The sequence below is a fragment of the Strongylocentrotus purpuratus genome, unplaced genomic scaffold (assembly GCF_000002235.5).
Source record: "Strongylocentrotus purpuratus isolate Spur 01 unplaced genomic scaffold, Spur_5.0 spur5_scaffold_13, whole genome shotgun sequence".
NCBI classification, from domain to species: domain Eukaryota; kingdom Metazoa; phylum Echinodermata; class Echinoidea; order Camarodonta; family Strongylocentrotidae; genus Strongylocentrotus; species Strongylocentrotus purpuratus.
In genome coordinates, this window is record NW_022145598.1 from 15,172,890 (window position 1) to 15,191,966 (window position 19,077).

Here is a 19,077-nt window from a genome sequence, read left to right on the forward strand (position 1 = left end):
TTTTAGATATTTCCAAATGTTAGGAATTTTCTTACTCCTGGTGGCTCTATTTCTGAGCATCTTTTTTTGTCAAACTTATTTATTTTGCACTTTGTCAACTGATAGACAAAAAAATACACAAAAATATTGCACAAAAATAACTGCCTTTTCCGACCATTTATTGTTTCAATGCCTCCTTAATTAATGTGTAGAGTGATTGAGAAAATATTGAGTAGGAGTGTGAAAATAAAACTTTGTTATATAAAGGTAAACAAAATTTGTACTGAAATACCACTTACTGTTATTTATTAATTTTCTATTTATTGAGGGGGGGGGGGGGGGGCTTTTGTTCTTACGATGCCTCTATTCCAACTAAAAAACCCTAGAATGGCATTATTCGTACCACAAGCAGCAAATCATGTAACTTACATGTAGAAAGGCAAAGTAAGACAAATTAAAAATCTTCCTTAAAGACCCCTTCAGGTGAAAATACAAATTAGTATCAATAGAAAGCTGAATGAACATAGAATACAAATACAGAGAAACACTCATATATTTTCCCTTTCGGTTTTGCACAAAAGCAAATTTAAACCTTGTTTTCCTCACCCCTCAATATTGCGGTTCAACAGGGGTCCGTTTGCCGCAGTTACAGTGACGACATAACGCGTGGACCCAATTGGCTCGCCTATATAGCTGAGGCGATATGCCATGCTTAATTAATGCATAGTCATAATGCATACCCCACATAAGATGATGCCATCAAGTCGATTTTTAGGTTGACAACTTCTGATTTTAGAAGCTTTAGATTGTGAGTTTCAGAGAGCCATTACTCCTCTGACAGATACTAAAAATAGCATATAATTGATATCATTATAATCTATAGCTTATAAGTTTTCCATTAATATATAATTCCATCTATTTCATTCTTATACTTCTGACGACTGCTGTAGCTGAACCACTGAATAAATAAAGCATAATATTCCAAGCTGAAATCAACAAAAATCTAAATTCCTTGATCCTTACTGGTAAAATATCTATTTAGGTTCAATCGCATTCCCCCATGAAACGTGACCCACTTACAATCCTTCATCAAAGATGTCTGTCAAACCGAACAGAACAAGCTACTCCATTACAAAAGTTCAAAGGTCACATCATATCAGGGGTCAAGCAAGGGTCACTCATGATCCAAATGTTAGAATTTGTTTCTCCGTGGAATATTCACCCAGAGCCTTTTCAAGGGCACTGCCATAATTATCAATGTCAACCAGTCTGTGCTGGGGCGCCCTCAGTTGTCCCGTTCCACCCCATCTGCAGAGTTGATCAAACATCTGTCTCGCTTCCTCGCCTGGTTGGATTTAAAACAAATAAATTGAGAAATAACAAACGATATCAATACCTGATTCATACAATTCACAACGTTCTTTGTATACTTACAAGATAGACGCCTTAAGCCCCACTGCACTACGTATAGCTACTTGCGCCCTCTATATAGCAAACAATGTCCGATCGTTGACCATTGGTCCCCCATGATCCTCTTTTTCTTATTTTAATTGAGAGCTGAGTTGATGAGATAACCACCTGTGACCTGTCAGTGACCACGCTGGGTGGTTGTATCCCTCCTGGTCAAACTATTACAGATGGGCTTTAAGTTTTGCTATAGTGTGATGAGAACAGTACTAAAAATAGGAGTAATTTACATAATGCCTCAAACCCAATCTACATGTAGTGAAAAAGTACTTTTCCATTATAGCTCTACATCAATCTCTTGGTAACATGAACAATGTTTAGAGACATCATGCTCCATCCAATCATGAACTTGATTGGGATGTTAAGGTCGTGGTGGTGGGTTCCAGCAACATCATGGAACTACAATACATGTAATATTCCTTTGCAAGACATTAATCTACAATTGACACTCTCTACTCATGTTTTAAGTGAGTATCTGTTGGATTCATCCCTTGAATTGCACTATATGCTGATAATGATTGTTGGAGCTAAAGCTGGAGTAATAATTCCAAAAGCCTTTAAAACACACATAGAGATAATGTATCATAATACAATATAAACAAGCAGGATATTACTATCATTATTAATGAGGTTAAGGGTCAACTTACTTCCAGCATTCTCTTGATGCCACCTGCTCATCCAATAACCTTTGAACTTGAGGTCATCAAAGATGAGAGACCCTGTTGGGACCATAACAGGCTGCTTGGACATCCCTCCATACGTAACTATGGTACCGCCATGCCTGTAAAAGAAGGGAGAGAGAGAGAGTGAGGGATAAAGACAGAGATACATGAGAAGAGAGATGAGGAGCAATGGCTCAGTGGTAGAGCAGTGGTATTGTAAGGCGAGGCGTCAAAAATAAATATACCAGCCACCGGCAGCTAACTGCACTTGTGCGTCCTGGCTGCATTTTTTAAATTAGCTCAGCCGGCTACCGCTGGCGGTAGGAAATGGCATTCAAAAGCACGCGCCGGCTGCCGCCTTTCGAATGGAAACCGAGCCTCAGATCCCAGCCTGGCGCAAGCCGGCTGGGCTAATAAGTGAAAAATAATTGCCCCAGCCAGGCTTCGGCCGTAATTGCAGCCTCGATGCGCCAATACGTGAGGCGGCAGCCTGCTGGTATCAATATTTTTGACGCCTCGCCTAACCAGGAGGTTCAAGGTTCAAAACCAAGTCATAACATAATTTTCAGAATACAAATCCCCCCCCCCCCCCCCCCCCCCCCGTGAAAAAAAAATAAATAATGATATTAGTGAATAAATTAATTAATGAAAAAAAATCAATAAATAGATCTCAAAATAAAAACAAGAAAATAAATAAATAACGTTGAAAGGGAGAGAGAGTGAGGGATAAAAAAAAGAGATACATGAGAAGAGACAGGAGGTGCCGTGGCTCAGTGGTAGAGCAGTGGTCTTGTAAACAGGAGGTCCAGGGTTCGAAACCAATTTGATGCGCTAGTGCCCTTTGCTACGCCATTAATTGTCATTACTTACTTTGATGTTTACTTTGATGTTGAAGCGTAAAGATAAACTTATTTGCCCCTCCAGGTAATGCTATCTCTCTGGTATGGACTGTACTTAAGGGGGTGGCTGTACCAATATTTCCCAAGGATGGATTTGAACTGATTTACAGTTGTTGCTCTGACTGCTGAGTCTGGTAAGGAATTCCAGTTGTTGCAACTTCGCACGGAGAAGGAATTTTGACGAAGCACAGATTACTTCCTTACTTTCACACTGTGGCCTCTGGTTCGGGATTCATGGCCTTGTTGAAAAAAATTATCCACCCGGTCAATTCCTTTCATAATCTTAAAGATTTGAATCAGCTCAGCTCTCTGTCTTCGGTAAATGAGTGTCTCTAACCAGAGGGCTTTCAGTCTGTCACGGTATTCTAGGTGACGAATATGTGCGAGTTGACGGGTAGCTCTTTGCTACACTTTTTCCAGTAAGTCTTCGTCTTTCTTGAACATGGGACACCAAACCGAGTTGCAATATTTAAGAGTAGGCCGGATAATGGTCTTGTAGAGCATAAGCCATTACCAAGCCCCTCGGAGAGGACTCAAAGCGGTTGATCCTCTGGTTGCTTACAATTACAAGCATACACATGCTTTCTTAGCAGTCAATTAAAACAAACAACAACAAATACAAAAAACAACTACCAGTAAACATAGGTAGAAAAAGATAGGAAGAGAATTAGTACATGTAGCAAAGGCAACAAGTGGCTAGCTTTAGACAGACCAAAAACAAATGAATGGTCATAATAGATTTGTTATTACTATTAAAATATCTACAAGATAACATTATTTTCAGAACACCAAATTTCTCCCCTCCCCCCCCCCCCCTCCCTCACCAAAAAAAAATGAAAATGAAATGATAGTGATAAGAATATTAATAAATAAATGAATCAATCAATTAATTAATTTAATAAAAAAAAAAAAAAATGAAATAAATATAAAAACAGTAAATAAATAATTTTTTATAAAAAGAAGGAAAAACTAGATGGAATTCGACTGCGCGCAGTCGAAAATGATGCCTCCGTCATAGAGCAATTTTACAAACTGAAACGGAAGAAATTTTTCAAATTCAAGTTCAATTGTAATCCATTGGCAATATTGTGATTACAAGCAATTTCTCATATACATATATGACCCTTTGATCTTTGACCTCATGACCCTAAAATCTACTCAGTTCATTGGCTCTGCAAGATTTCCTGAGTTAAATAGTAATCCATCTGTCAGTTCTAATGAGAATGCGTCCACAAGCTATTTTTGCATACATAATGAGCCCATGACCTTTGATCTTATGAACCATTCATTGGCTCTGCAAGATACATAAATGATCTAAGTTTGGCAGGAATCCATCAATCTGTTCTAATGATAATACGATCACAAGCTATTTTTGCATACATAATGAGCCGCATGACCTTGACCTTTACCTCATGACCCCAAAATCTAATCAGTTCATCAGCTCTGCAAGTAACATACATGACCTAAGTTTGGCAGGAATCCATCAATCGGTTCTTGAGATAAGGCGATCATGAGCTGTTTTTGCATACACAATGTGCGCTGTGACCTTTGACCTCGTGACCCCAAAATCTAATCAGTTCATTGGCTTTGCAAGATACATACATGACCAAAGTTTGGCAGGAATCCATCAATCGGTTCTTCAGATAACGCGATCACAAGCTGTTTTTGCATACATAATGAGCCCTGTGACCTTTGACCTCGTGACCCCAAAATCTAATCAGTTCATCAGCTCTGCAAGATACATACATGTCCAAAGTTTGGCAGGAATCCATCAATCGGTTGTTCAGATAACGCGATCACAAGCTGTTTTTGCATACATAATGAGCCCTGTGACCTTTGACCTTTGACCTCGTGACCCAAAATGTAATCAGATTGTTTTCCTATAGTGATACACACTATCACTAAGTTTGAAGTTTAAATCTCCAGTGGTTCTTGAGATATGATAACAATCTCAATGTATGGAATTTCATAAGTTGACCTCTGTGACCCTTGACCTTTGACATACGTGCTCCAAAATCTAATCAGATCGTCTTCCTATGGTGATACATACTATCCTTAAGTTTGAAGTTTAAATCTCGAATGGTTCTTGAGATATCGCGCTAACAAACTCAATACAAGGAATTTCATAAGTTGACCTCTGTGACCTGTGACCTTTGACCTACGTACTCCAAAATCTAATCAGATCGTCTTCCTATGGTGATAAATACTATTCCTGAGTCTTAAGTTTAAATCTTAAATGGTTCTTGAGATATTGTGATAACGGTCAAACGGGACGGACGTACGGACGGTACTGACGTACGGACGGACAACCCGAAAACATGATGCCTCCGGCACCACCTTCGGTGGCGGAGGCATAAAAAGTGATGTGATACCCATCAGATAATTGCCCATCTATGTGAAACTATTTATTTACATGTAGCAGATTTCAACCACATCATTTATTCAAATACTTGCTGCTAAACATAAAATGAAACTGATTCTAAATTTTTTTTTAAACAATCTGAGGATGCTAATCTTACTTGTTTAATAACACAGAATAGTCTACTCACTGGATTTGTTTGACAAGAGCTATGATGCTCTTTCCACCGACGGCATTCACTGCAAGTTTAGGTTTTGGCAAGTCCTGATGAGGAGAAAGAAGAATGCCTACATGTAAAATTCCCCAAATATATAAATAACCACAGAGAAATCAAGTAAAAATATTTCTTGAAGACTTATTATTTGGAAGCTACTTCTGTAACTCACCAATGAAAAGCTTTTACAATATCTTTTCAATTGTTGATCACAATGCACCTACTGCAAGGTACCTGTATGATATATGAGGATACACATGTCACCCCCCCCCCCCCCCAAAAAAAAGGCATTATGACATCAAAGTAATAATATGGGCTATCATGCTCAGAATTTATGTTTTTTTATAAATTCAAGAGACTGAATCCCATTTTCTGTATAATAAAAATCATTCATCACAAGAAAACAAGGATTATCCTCAATAATAAAGCATAGAAAGAGAAAGAAAAAGAGAAAAATTTGCCCCTTTTAACTATCTGGAGGTGTATTTGCTTCAACCTGATCAAATTCAAGACAAACCTTCAGCAAAGTCGATGCTCATTTATCACAAGATAACAAAGATTATCCTCAATAACCCTGCATAGAGAGAGAAAGAGAAAATTATGCCCTTTTTAAATATCTGGAAGCCTATTTGCTTCAACCTGATCAAATTCAAGACAAACCTTCAGCAAGGACGCACTCCTTTTCGAAGGTCGCCCTACATAGAAAGAGAAATACAAAGAGAAAATTATGCCCTTTTTAAATATCTGGAAGCCTATTTGCTTCAACCTGATCAAATTTAAGACAAACCTTCAGCAAGGACGACGCTCCTTTTCGAAGGTCGCCCTCTGTTGTTACGACGGTTGCTCCCAGGCCGTGAAGGTAGTCTGTGAGCTCCTGCAGGTCAGGTCTATCTCTCACGATGTTGATCGTCTTTAAGCCTCTAGCTGCTGCAATCTGTATGAGAGCCTGTCCAGCCCCGCTATTAGCTGCATTCTGCACGACCGTGTCACCTTGGGAGGGGTAGGATTAAAAAGCACTTCATTGTAACTCTTTAGTCATAGTGGTGTTAGGTTTTTTGGGTTTTTTTGGAGGGGGGGGGGGTGGGATCAGGACCATTTGATCCAGGCCCCAATTTCTCTTTAATACACGTTTCAATGGGATGTCCAAGAAGTTAGACTTATGACGATTTAGAGAAACAGCCCCCAGAATGCTACATATGACATAGTATAGTTGAGCAATAAGAAGCAAAATTCAAAGAAAATCTGGAGTTGATTTTTGTACACTGTGCTTTTCATGATCAGACAACATCAATTGAAAATAAGCATTAAACTCTAAGTGGATTAGAATAAACAATCACTGTTTTCTTGTACAATGTCACACTTTGTAAGGTTCTTTTAACAAACATTCTGAGTTGTCGAACACTTAATAATATGAAGGAAATAGTGTACCAGTAGACATTTTTTGTTTGTTATAACTTTTCCTAAAATATTAGACAACATAACATATTAGACAGCATTTATGCACAGAAAAATAGAAGAAAAAATAGAGATAAGAAAAATGGTTCTTCTAGAAACAGGTCTTATTGTCTCTATACTGGTACTACCTATTGTTAAAGGTAAAGACCAGTATTGGAAACGCCCCAATTTCAAAAAATGAAATGGAAGCTCTTATTACCTATCATGTGAAAGAATATGTTTTGACTAATACATGATGGTAAAAATTTTGCCAGGAAACCGCCTACTAATTGATATATTTGGTAAATTAGTTTATCTATTGGTGTGTGAGAGATAAACGCACATGTCGTGCACATGTGCGTAGTCCCATATACATCTTTCTGTGTACAGTGCTTGTAACTTTACGAAGAACCTTGAACCAGAACCTTGCAGTACACACCAATACTTATATGCTAGATGATCAACCTTTTCTGATCGATTCCACAACGTATCTTTCACAATGCAATCGCATGACCATAACTGGTCTTTATCTTTAAGCTAAACTACCTAACTTCTTGTAACTAGAACGGCACTGTTTAACAAAATCCTGGAATAGATTCTAGGGGCTGCTTAAAGGGATTGTCGTTTCATGGTTAAAGTTTTTATCAAATATGTGATGATAAAAACATAATCACTTTCAAATTTGGTTATTTTGTTGATTTTGTAGCATATATCTCCTACGGCTACTTCTAACACTCACCTTCTACTAAATTCTCAAAATCAGCAAGCATTCTGTAAGCTGTACATGCGTTGACTTTAACAGTTGCTGCGATGAGAGGGGGTGTGCCTTCAGGAACTACCATCACTTGATTGGCAGGGCAAACAAGATGTGAACACCAAGTACCTGCGTGAACACAACATGAAAATAAAGAAATTGGTGTAAATGTTCAAGCTGAATAAATACAAATGCGATAAATCTCTATAAAGGCAATCTGTCCATGATGGTCCCCTGCAAACTAATATATGTTGTAGAGACTATCTCGATTGACTACATGTATGGTTTTACTGGGTCACTTTTACTTTTTTTGCATCTACAAAGATAACCCTAACAAATGCCTGTCTCCTTCCAAGCCTACTGAAAAACTGATTACAATTTGGCCTTAATATATATAGGAACTATATAGGAATATAGGAACTAAGCTTAAAGAAAAGATACAGTTCCAACAAATCCAAAGCTTTGAACAAAAGTGGTAATTAAAAGTCTTGGGCAAGTCCAAGGTATTTGGTGACTTGGAACCCCAGATGTTACAAAGCATTGTACAATTATGAATATTAATTGACATTAGATCTTCTCTTTTCACTTCACATCAGTAGTTCGTCTGATCAAAGTTTCTGCTAAGGCAATAAACTGAACAATTATCAGTCAGATATATACACCTGCATATACTAAATTCTGACATAATAATAATAATAATAATCTGGAGTTGTATAGCACTTAATACGGAATACCGTCTCTAAGCTCTTTACAGATATATAACCCCAGTCAACGGATTCATTCAAGCACAATGTGCACCATCTCCACTCCCTGGGGAGTATTCCTACCAGATGGTCACCATGAGGGCATAGGCAATTACTGACATAAATGCTTTTGTCATCCTACCGGGTCCCCATTTCTCTCTTGGGTATTGAGTGGCAAATGCAGTTTAATGCTTTGCCAAAGGACATTTATAGTGCAGTGTCAGGGATCGAACACACGACCTTTGAATTTCAAGTCAAGTGCTTTAACCACTCAACTACGTCACTTCTAACATTTGGTTCATTAAGTCTGTGACAAAATTAACTAGAGAAAATAAGCTTGGATTTGTCCTCTTCAGACCAGATAAAACTGGTTCTAACCTGTCACACTTCCTTGGAAGATAACCCTCTCTCCTGGTGTCAAATCCTTGACATTGCTACCAACTTCTTGAATCTCTCCTACTCCTTCAAATCCTGCCACAGCTGGGAAGGCTGGCTTGATTGGGTAGATACCTAGCAGAAGAAATAATCAGACATGATTATATATACCTGTAAGGGAATATTCTCACTGGATGAATATCCATTCTTTAAAAGAAAATGTTCCGAAGATTTCTATCATAATTGCACAGAAAGTATATACAGAAGGAAGCTCATTATTACTTTAAAGGTAAAGACCAGTTATGGTCACGCGATTGCATTGTGAAAGAAACGTTGTGGAATCGATCATAAAAGGTTGATCATCTAGCATCTAGCATCTGCAAGGTTCTGGAATCATCAAAATGATAAGAAATTTGGCCCATTCTTTGTAAAGTTACAAGCACTATACACAGAAAGATGTATATGGGACTACCCTATATCTCTCACAGACCATGAGAGAAACAAATTTACCAAATATATTAATTAGTAGGCGGTTTCCCGGCAAATTTTTTATCATCATGTATTAGTCAAAACATATTCTTTCACATGATTGGTAATGAGAGCTTCCATTTCATTTTTTAAAATTGGGGCATTTCCAATACTGGTCTTTACCTTTAAAGAGAAGCATACTAAAATACTAAATGTCCCCCCCCCCCCCCAAAAAAAAAAAAAAAATACAAAAAAAAATACAAATACAAATACAAATTTAGTCAACAAAAAAAATTCATCTTAATAGTCATTATAAATAATTAACATTGTTGCTACGTTATTGTAATTGCAGTTGTTGTAATTGTAAACATGTATAGATTAGCAGAAGAAATATGAGTGAGTTATGGCAGCCAATGCAGGACTTTGATCCTACCATTGCTTTCCAAACTGCAGTTCTTCAAAAAAATAAAAGCAAACTTCTTTGTGTTCCCCTTTTTTTCCAATAATTAATAATAATAATAATTATTTAAAAAAATTAAACTTGAATCTTGAATCATATCCTATTTTTAGAGAGCAGTATTTACTGCAAATCTGTTTTGGGGTGTGTATGTGGGTGTAACAATAAAGTCAGCACTATGGATTTGCTGTCGCTGAAGGGTTGTTGTTGTTCGTTTGGTATTATAATGGCTATTAGTCAAATTTGACTATTGTTGCCAATTTCATCGCATCTCTTTCTTTTAATGGGTGTTTCATCATGGTATTGTTCAGGGAGGAAGGTTATCCACACACACAGACCTTGTATTGAGTTGATATCTGATGGGTTGACCGGGGATGCAATCATCTTCACAAGAACAGAATCATCATCAACCTCTGGAAGAGGCCTCTGCTCTAACCTAGATAAAACATAATTACAAGAAACAACGATCATAGTGATCTAGTTACCATTTACGCATCCCATATCCGTCCCATTCTAGAGTATGCCTCACCTGTCTGGTCTTCTTCAATCACTTGTCAACAGTCTGAGAAAGTTGAGAGAGTTCAGAGACGTGTGACCAAGATCATTCTCGGTTTCACCCCTCTCACCTATGATGAAAGGCTAGAGAGTCTAAATCTGACCTCCCTTCAAGCAAGAAGAATAGAGCTTGATGTTAAGTTTGCCCACTCGTTACTGACGTCCCGACACAGAGACTTACTTCCACCATCTAAAGATTCCTTGCCCAATTTTCGCCCCCTCCGTAATAATCATGGTTTGGTCATTCCTAGGTGCAGGACTAGCCGATATCAAAATTCTGCTGTTCCTTCTCTTGTTCGTGCAATTAATAAGCCTTGATTCTCTCTCTCTCTCTCTCTCTCTCTCTCTCTCTCTCTATCTATCTATCTCTATCTCTATCATCTTTCTCTCTCTCTCTCTCTATCTCTCTCTCCCTCTTGCCTTATTCCTCAGAATCTTTTAATTGACACATTCACTATTTGGTGTACGTTATATTTTAATAATGGCATTGTATAACTAATTTTTAAAGTCGATTCCAATTTGTAATTTATATATTTCTGTGTGGTTATCTTATCAACTCAAACGTAATTATGTTAATTCAGGTTTTAAGGCTTTTATCGTTGCCTATCTTCAAAATATTTTCCCCCCTTTTTTCTTTGATTGTTTGGTTGCTCAACATTATTTTTGTCTGTTTATCTGCTACCATTACCATATATCAGTTTAGTAATTTGATGATCCTGACCCTACTTTCTCTTAGTTTATTTTGGTATTGTATTGATGGAATTGAATTATTTTTGTCATCTTTATTTCGTATTGTACTTGTCATACCTTTCGTTTGGCTCACTATTGTATATTTACTTTATTTATAACCGTATTGTATAATTTGTAAACATGAACAGTTTTGGTCCTTGGACCTTTGAATCATGTATATTTATATGTCTTTTTAAACCGAAATAAATAAATAAAAAAAAAATCATATCAAAATGATGGCCAAACAAACAATTAAAGCCCCACTGCACTACTTATAGCTAAGTACACCCTCTATACAGCCAACAGTGCCTAAGCGCTACCCGTTGATCCCCCATGATGCCCCGTTTCTTATGTTAATTGAGAGCTGATTTGATATGACGCAATAAAGCGATACTGTGCGGATTGAATGGTGGTTTCCTTTTTCACAATAATGCCACCAATAATGGGCCAATGGCCCTCGAAAAAAATGATATATAAACAAATCAAAGGCAATATGCAAGCAAAACAAAAACAAACAAAATAAAAATAGGTCTAGATCTAGAGTAGATCTAGATTCTAAATAAACAAAAACAAACCACCCGTTTCAAATTTTCTGCATAACATATTGCAACGATTTATAGTAGGCAGATAAATAGGAATTAGCATTAAAATATCATGGCCTCGGGCCCGAATCCACCTTCTCCCCCCCCCCCCCCCCCCCCCAAAAAAAAAATGCTTATCCGATTAATCACAAACACCATTTATTACGTGTGGGACTTAAAAATTAAAATTGACCTAATTGACAGCTTACTTTACCACCTTTACTGGATCTCCATATTTTTCGTATACCAGTGATTTGCTTGATCCAACTGCTGATGAGTATCTAACCGGTAAGAGAGATCCACATGATACTTGTAATCTGGATATTTTCAGTGATTTTGAAATCCATTTGACAGTATTCATGATGCTCATGGGCGCTGCCATCTTAGATTCGTGTTTACGGAAGTAAGAACACCCTCTTGCGGATGATATTGGCAAACGCGGGAAATTTTGTACGGGAAACTGACCCGGCAAAATTTGCACTGCATACGTACTATCATATTCACTTCACGTCAAACACAGTCATTGTCTAACTGCCAGTCTGCAGTCTCATCTATATAGACGTCTACAAGAATATTTGAGAGGATCAAGAAAACATGGAATTCTCGGAGAACAGCACTAAAAAGAGGATCAAGAAGGAGTCATTCGTCGACAAAACGAAAGAGCCTCACTTGTTGTTTTATCGCATTCCACCAATCGAGAACATTTCCCTCTCTGAATTCGAGGAGCTGGCAAAACGAAGACTGGCAGGTAAGTCAAAGACAGAGTGAGAGTGTACAGTTACTTGAGACTTTGTTGGTTGCTCATGTTGGCATCTGTATTTTGAATTTCCACAAATACTACAGCATATGACGGTGTGCCACAATTGTATAATTTTGTACAGATAATTTTGATATTATTAGACCTCACCTAAATCGCATGAATCATTCTTGATGTTATTAAATCATAAATGATAATAGATTCTAGGTCTAGAATTCATTGTTTGTTTTTGGAACTCCATCTTGATAACATTGCCATGATCTAGACTATGTTTCCTGAAGCAGTTAAGGAAACTGTTTAATACAAATTCAAACTAGTTCTAGACCTAGGTCTAGACAAATTAATGGGCGGTCATTGATTAATTTTTCGGACAGAACATTTGGTGAGTTCAATCATAGATTTGCAACTTGTTGCACTGAATTGTCGTCAATTTATGTTTTTCTCTTGGTTATTGTTGTTGTATGAAAATCCGTCAATTTTTCTACAATTCACAATTATTAGGGTGTAGGCCTATATTTCATCGAAATGCAGCTGATGACGATTTAGTTTTACTAGGGGTCTATGAATATTTGCACCGTCTATCATTTTCATTAGGGGTCTGAATAAAAAATAAGGAAATTCTGTCTGTAATATTGATTTTCTAAATGCTAGTTTAGTTGAAACTGATTAAATGTATTTTTTCTCCTTCTATTTATTTTTTTTCTTCTCCCAGTTTTGAAGCATGTTGAGTCTGTTGGTATCCGGCATGTCAAAGGAAGCGAGGAGTACAATGAAAGGATGGATAAAGAACTCAAGAAGTTGATGCCCATTGCTCACAGGAAGGTATGGTATCTCAAATTATATCCCCTCAATAAAATATGAGATATGGTCCCATTTCCAGAGATGATCAAGAGAACCTTACAGGGCTAATTATTAAACCCTACAACAAGGCCATACACTAAAAGACACCCAATACAGAAGAGCACCTATATTTTACCTTGGGTCACACGAATTTTACTTTAGCCTAGGACCCGTAACATTTCAAAGTTTTAGCAGGTGGCCTAAATGTACATAGCTGCTAGCTGCTAACCATTACTGTTTATAACTTTTGAAGGAATGATTCTTACTTTTCAGCCTTCAAACTTACATTCTGAACCTTTGGTTTCACTATTTTTCTAAAAAGAATCAACCATTCTGTGTACAATTCATACAAATATACTGAATTCCTAAGGTTCTCTTGAAATTTCATAATTTAGGTTTTAGAAGGTTTGCAAGTATTGGCCGATGCAAAGAGACCCCCAAAATATCGCTGAGGGCCTCTTAACTAAAAACAAAAATATCCTAGAGTGTAGCCTTGGTTTTGATACAGAATGTTTAATCCTGTCAAACTCAACTTTAATCCCAGGAAACCAGAGATGAATGTGGTAGGTCTATACTACAGGAACTCTAGGCATGATCATATCAAAGTTTAATAAAGAAAAAGACAAAATAATGACTTTAATAATGATTTTGATTGACTCGAGCATAAATGTGAATTGTCTTTATTCTTCTATGACAGATGAGTGGAGAAGATTTGGCAGCTCACAAGCGAGATGACCGAATCTCACATTTCATCTTGAGGTTGGCGTACTGCAGATCGTAAGTTGAATGATCCATCATCAAAAACCTAATTGCACCCTTAACCCTAGGAAAAGTGCAAGATACAGTGAAACCCATCTATAAAGACCACCCAAGGGAGACAAGAAAAGTGGTCTTTATAGGCAGGTGGTCTTTATGTACAGGTTCCTTTAGTACAGGTTTCAATGAGAAACCTTTTTCAAGGGGAAACCAAAATGTGGTCTTTGTAGACAGGTGATCTTTGTAGAGAGATGGTCACTAAAGCAGGTTTGATGTACATGTAATTACTACATTACTGTTTACAAAAAAAATGTATGGGAAGATGAGGAGAGATTTATGACTGAAACATCTTTAACAACATTTCATGTAAATTAGGAAACAGTCATCTATTTAAATTTCTATTCCTCTTTCTTACATAATGCTCAGACTCAGAGGTAGTTTCTTGGTACTTTTGTCATTTTGATTAACAAAAATGTCTTCCATTTATCAACAAGTATTTAAAATCTTGATTCAAGAATTGTTGTAATAGAGGATGCGCAGAACAGTATATCAAACATGATTTACTCTGTGAATAGTTTTCAATATTATTGTACATAACTATTGTTTAGCAACTGCCAACCATCATAATTTCTTTTGATGTATGTTGTATTCCCCAAACCACTCTTTCTTAATTTTGACTCGATGCTATGCAGGGAAGACCTGAGGCGATGGTTCATTCAACAAGAGCTTGATCTGTTCCGATATCGATTCCTGAGAGAATACAGTGAATCTGTCACTCAATTCCTGGCTGAAAACAAGCTTCATTATACTCCAGTGAGTAATGTTACATGTAGATGATATTTCTTTTTTTGTATAACTAAAAAAAAAACCTCTTTTAAGAAAATTTTCAATCATACATTTACCCTAAATATAACAATTACAAATATGATCTTGTACAACCCCTGTATTAAACAAATCTATTCCATCATATTAACTAGGAAAATGAAAGTCTTTGAAATTTTCTGTACAACACTGATGACAACTTCAAAAAAATTCTAATCAGATTTTGCTTGAACTTTCACTAATTTGTTTCTCACATTTGTCTGCTTTTATTAAAACCAACTTAATATTTGGGTGGACTTCCCCTTTAACATTGTATAGACACATTTGGATATGTGCCAGTTTATCAAAATACAGCACCTTGTCTTTCATCGATTTGGGCAAAATATTAGCCAAATAAAAAATAGAAAAAAAAAATATAGGAAAGAACAAATGAGGGGAAGGGGAGTCTACAACTTTAAAAGGAAGATGACATGACCCCCTCCCCCCCCCCCCCCCCCCCCCCCTCCATACCATGATACTAAGAACATTTTAAGTACAATATAAAAGATATCTCCTGTGATTCTTATTTTCGCAGATCCCTGAGAATGAGAAGGACGCATTGAATGAGAAGCTGGTGAGATCTTCACCGGGGATCAGCGCATCCATGATGGCCCATACAGACTTCTTCAAGGTGCCCTTCACAGAGGCCCTGGACCTGGTCAGAGGGAGGAAGGTCTTTATTCAAAAAGTAGGTCTCTCATTTAGGCCTGATAATTACCAGATTTAAATTGGTTTCTCGATTTTTTTTTTCCCAATTTGTACCCAATTTGTTTTTCTTCCCAATTAAAAAAAAGCAAACAATTACCTGATTTTTTTTTCTTCCAGATTTTCCATTATTTTCTCTATCCTTCCCTATTTTCCCCTTTTCCCCCCCAATTTTCTTACCTAAAAGGGGGAGGGGAATGTTGTAAGATGCCATCCCCCCCCCCAAATCCTCTTCTCTTTTTTTTTTTTACTCAAAGGGGGCATGGTTGAGGGGGGGGGGGGGGGGGAACTAGACAAGTTTTGAAAAGAAAAAAAAATAGTAAAATAGAAAAGTACTAAAGTCATGGAAAAAAATGTAGAAAATCAAAATCACCCAATGGTGAGTGGTTGGTTCATTAAAAGTTAAAGGGTCATCGCTATTTTAAGTTTCAAAACTGATATGATGTTTAGGAAAAGGTCCTAGATTTTGCAAAGTCACAGAAAATCATGATTGATTTTATTTTTTGTAGGAAATGCAGGAATTCTAGTCATCATGGTGTAATGTGGCAATAATAAGAGCCAAATTATAAAGAGATATGCAGCCTACTGGTCTGTACTAAAGGTTCAATAACATGTATTTCTTTCGGTTTTTCTTTTTCTTTATCCAGGGATATGCCTTTGTACCTCACAGTGAACTGGTATCCATTGTAATAACGGCTTTCAGGTCTCATCTCTCTCAGAGTCTCGCTGTAAGTCGATCATGAGTTTATAATGTTTTGCAGAGAAAAGTAATTGTAAATCACAAGTCAAGAGAGGCTGTCACTGAGGAGGAAATGTTTAACAGGAGAAAGTTACTTTGTCTAAGATTTTAAGAACAGTGAGTCTGGGATCCTAAGTACTGCTTTTGTAATATTGCTAATTTAATTGATATTTTAAACCAAGAAAAGCCTATTTTGTATTAAAAATCAAAACTGGCACATGGATATCAAATCTTGCTATATTGTAAAATGGAACACTTTTTTTTTTATCAAGATGACTCTTGGAAAATTGACCATGATAACAAGATGAAATCTCCTTGTGAGAAATCGCTACAGATTCAGGGATACTGTAAGGATCAAGATGTTTTTAATGTGTTTTGATTATTGACATGCAACAAATGCTACATACAGTTGTTCTATAGCATAATAACCAGATGAACACCATCGCATTGAAGGGTCAATGACACAAAGACGTAACTCCATTTTGGCCATTTTGAGAAAAAGTGGTTTATGTGTCACTGAGCACTTGGGCCTTAAGGAGTTAAGTCTATGTTTCACTAGCCATTGACTTCAATAAGGGTGTTATAGGTGGAGTTAAGTCTTTGTGTCACTGAACCCTCGATATATTGTTTCTATTATTTCACTGTGTGAGCATCTTTTTTTTTGGTGGCAGATCACAGCTCGTGGGATACCCCACTTGGAGGAAGATGGCCGCCTGCTGCCGATGCTCAACAACCTGAGCAAGCAGTACCTAGGCCAGGACTACAGCAACAGCAAGAGGTCCGGGAACTCTGCCATCAACCTTGAAGACATAGAGAAGGTACGTATTCAAGCATGATTTATCCTCGGTGTTACATAATGCGTAAAGGTAATGCAAAGTTTTGGGAAATTTTGAAAATTGGATGGATAGTAATTCTTTAAATGTTGATATATTTGGATGCCCCTGTGGATGTATTATAAGCAATAGGAATTTTAGCCCCTAAAACAATTCTGCTTTCGAGAAATTGAATAATAAAAAATTTACCGGGGCTCCCGGTAAATTTCAAATACTTCAAATAGGGCCATTCCATGAAGGCTGCGACCATGAAAATCCAAGAATATGCAGTTTTTATATATAATTTTCGAATGGGAATAGCAAATCTGTCAATTGCTAAAGTAATATCAGTCTTGAGAGGGCGCTATACAACATAAGTTTATTATTTTCAATTTCATCACTTTAGACTCGATTTCAACCGCGACAACGATCATTGAATGTTGTAAAATCGCATAGGCTTCCAACATGTTCATTTGAACCAAATTCATGACCCCTTACCAAAACTTTGTATTACCTTTAAGGGGTTTGAGAAATTACTCAAGTCACATCTATTCTGCTAGAAATTACTTTATTACCAGCCTACATATACTTGACTGATCTCTGAGAAGTGACTAAATTTGTTTACAAGTGGCCCAAACATTGTGGAGCTCTGTTCAGCGCTTTGTAACTGCAAGGAAAAGGCGCTATATCAAATATCTTTTGGATTGGATCGGATTTAAGTGATATTCTTGACTCGAACAGAAGAGAGCTTGCGCATGTGTTTGACATGTGAAGATGGTATTTATTAAAAGGCATGAGTGCGCCCTCTAACTGAATATACATTATAGTCTGTCGGTTGACTAAATCACATAAACAAGATACTGTAACACTCAGGAGAAAGTGCATGAGCAATGTCATTATTAGAATTAAAATGGAACAATTCTTGGTCCCTCTTGTTTTTTACAACCTGAGTAACCAGTACCTGGGCCACAACTACTGCAGCAGTAATTAGTCTGGGAACTCGACCATCGACGATGAAGATTTAGATGAGGTAGTTTTTAAACTATTCATGTTTATCCCAGTTGTGGAGAGCTAACTACCTGTATAATAATAATAATAATAATAATAATAATAATAATAATATGGAAATTTATATAGTGCCGGTATCCGCCAGGCTCTGACGCTCATGGCGCTGTACATATAGAATACATCATAATCCATAGCTGACAAACATTCATATTTTTGAGGAATGTTTCAATTTTTTTTCCTCAAATTTTCATCCAAACTGATAATATACCCTCTACTCTGCTTTTACTCTTGGAAATTCTGCATGTAAGCATTCAAAATGCAGTCAAACCTGCTTTAGTGACCACCTGTCTACAAAGGCCACAATTTTTGTTTCCCTTGGACAGTAATTGCTATAGACAGGTTTGACTGCACATGTACACTATTATCATGATTCCCCCTTGAGACATTTCCCATTTTGTTGTGAAAAGTTAGTTAGCAGGTATGAATCTGCAGAGCTTTTTTTTTACTTTGTTACCCAGTACTCCAAGCAGTCGTTCCCGCTCTGCATGCGTCAGCTTCACATGTCACTCAAAGAGCACCATCATCTCCGTCACGGCGGCAGGATGCAGTATGGGTTGTTCCTCAAGGGTATTGGGATGACCTTGGAGCAGGCCATGACCTTCTGGAGGTCAGAGTTCACACGTATCATGGACATGGACAAGGCAAGTTTGAATCTTTTTAATCTGCTTAAAGATTTTAGATTTAAAGAAAATGACTGTATTGTTGCAAAAGAAGCATTTTCTTTGAAACTAAACGCAACTGAACTTGAGACATGGTGACTCGTTTATCCAACATTTGCTCTGGGCTTTACGTTGTTTACAATAGGGTTAGAGAACACACTTCTTTTATTGGAACCTTACAAATACAGTTGAGTTTATAGGGAC

General features: G+C 37.1%; 2 protein-coding genes across 2 annotated transcripts in view; one reads left to right on the top strand and one right to left on the bottom strand.

Moving 5' to 3' along the window:
* Window positions 1-534: 534 nt before the first annotated feature.
* LOC574708 (enoyl-[acyl-carrier-protein] reductase, mitochondrial) lies at window positions 535-12,095 on the bottom strand. The gene is made up of 8 exons (XM_030982986.1): window positions 11,886-12,095; window positions 10,150-10,247; window positions 8,890-9,021; window positions 7,754-7,897; window positions 6,368-6,570; window positions 5,557-5,630; window positions 2,094-2,227; window positions 535-1,324 (listed from the first exon to the last, which is right to left on the bottom strand). Exons 1-8 carry the CDS (start codon window positions 12,056-12,058, stop codon window positions 1,158-1,160), a joined length of 1,125 nt encoding a protein of 374 aa, XP_030838846.1. The 5' UTR covers window positions 12,059-12,095; the 3' UTR covers window positions 535-1,157.
* Window positions 12,096-12,215: 120 nt separating this feature from the next.
* LOC590450 (DNA primase large subunit) overlaps window positions 12,216-19,077 on the top strand; it is a 37,399-nt gene continuing 30,537 nt past the window's right edge. Inside the window, exons 1-8 of the mRNA XM_030982987.1 lie at window positions 12,216-12,424; window positions 13,146-13,255; window positions 13,971-14,050; window positions 14,722-14,842; window positions 15,426-15,578; window positions 16,243-16,323; window positions 17,006-17,152; window positions 18,673-18,855. Of these exons, the coding sequence (XP_030838847.1) occupies window positions 12,271-12,424; window positions 13,146-13,255; window positions 13,971-14,050; window positions 14,722-14,842; window positions 15,426-15,578; window positions 16,243-16,323; window positions 17,006-17,152; window positions 18,673-18,855 (1,029 nt within the window). The 5' untranslated portion in view covers window positions 12,216-12,270. The remainder of the gene's footprint in view (window positions 12,425-13,145; window positions 13,256-13,970; window positions 14,051-14,721; window positions 14,843-15,425; window positions 15,579-16,242; window positions 16,324-17,005; window positions 17,153-18,672; window positions 18,856-19,077) is intronic.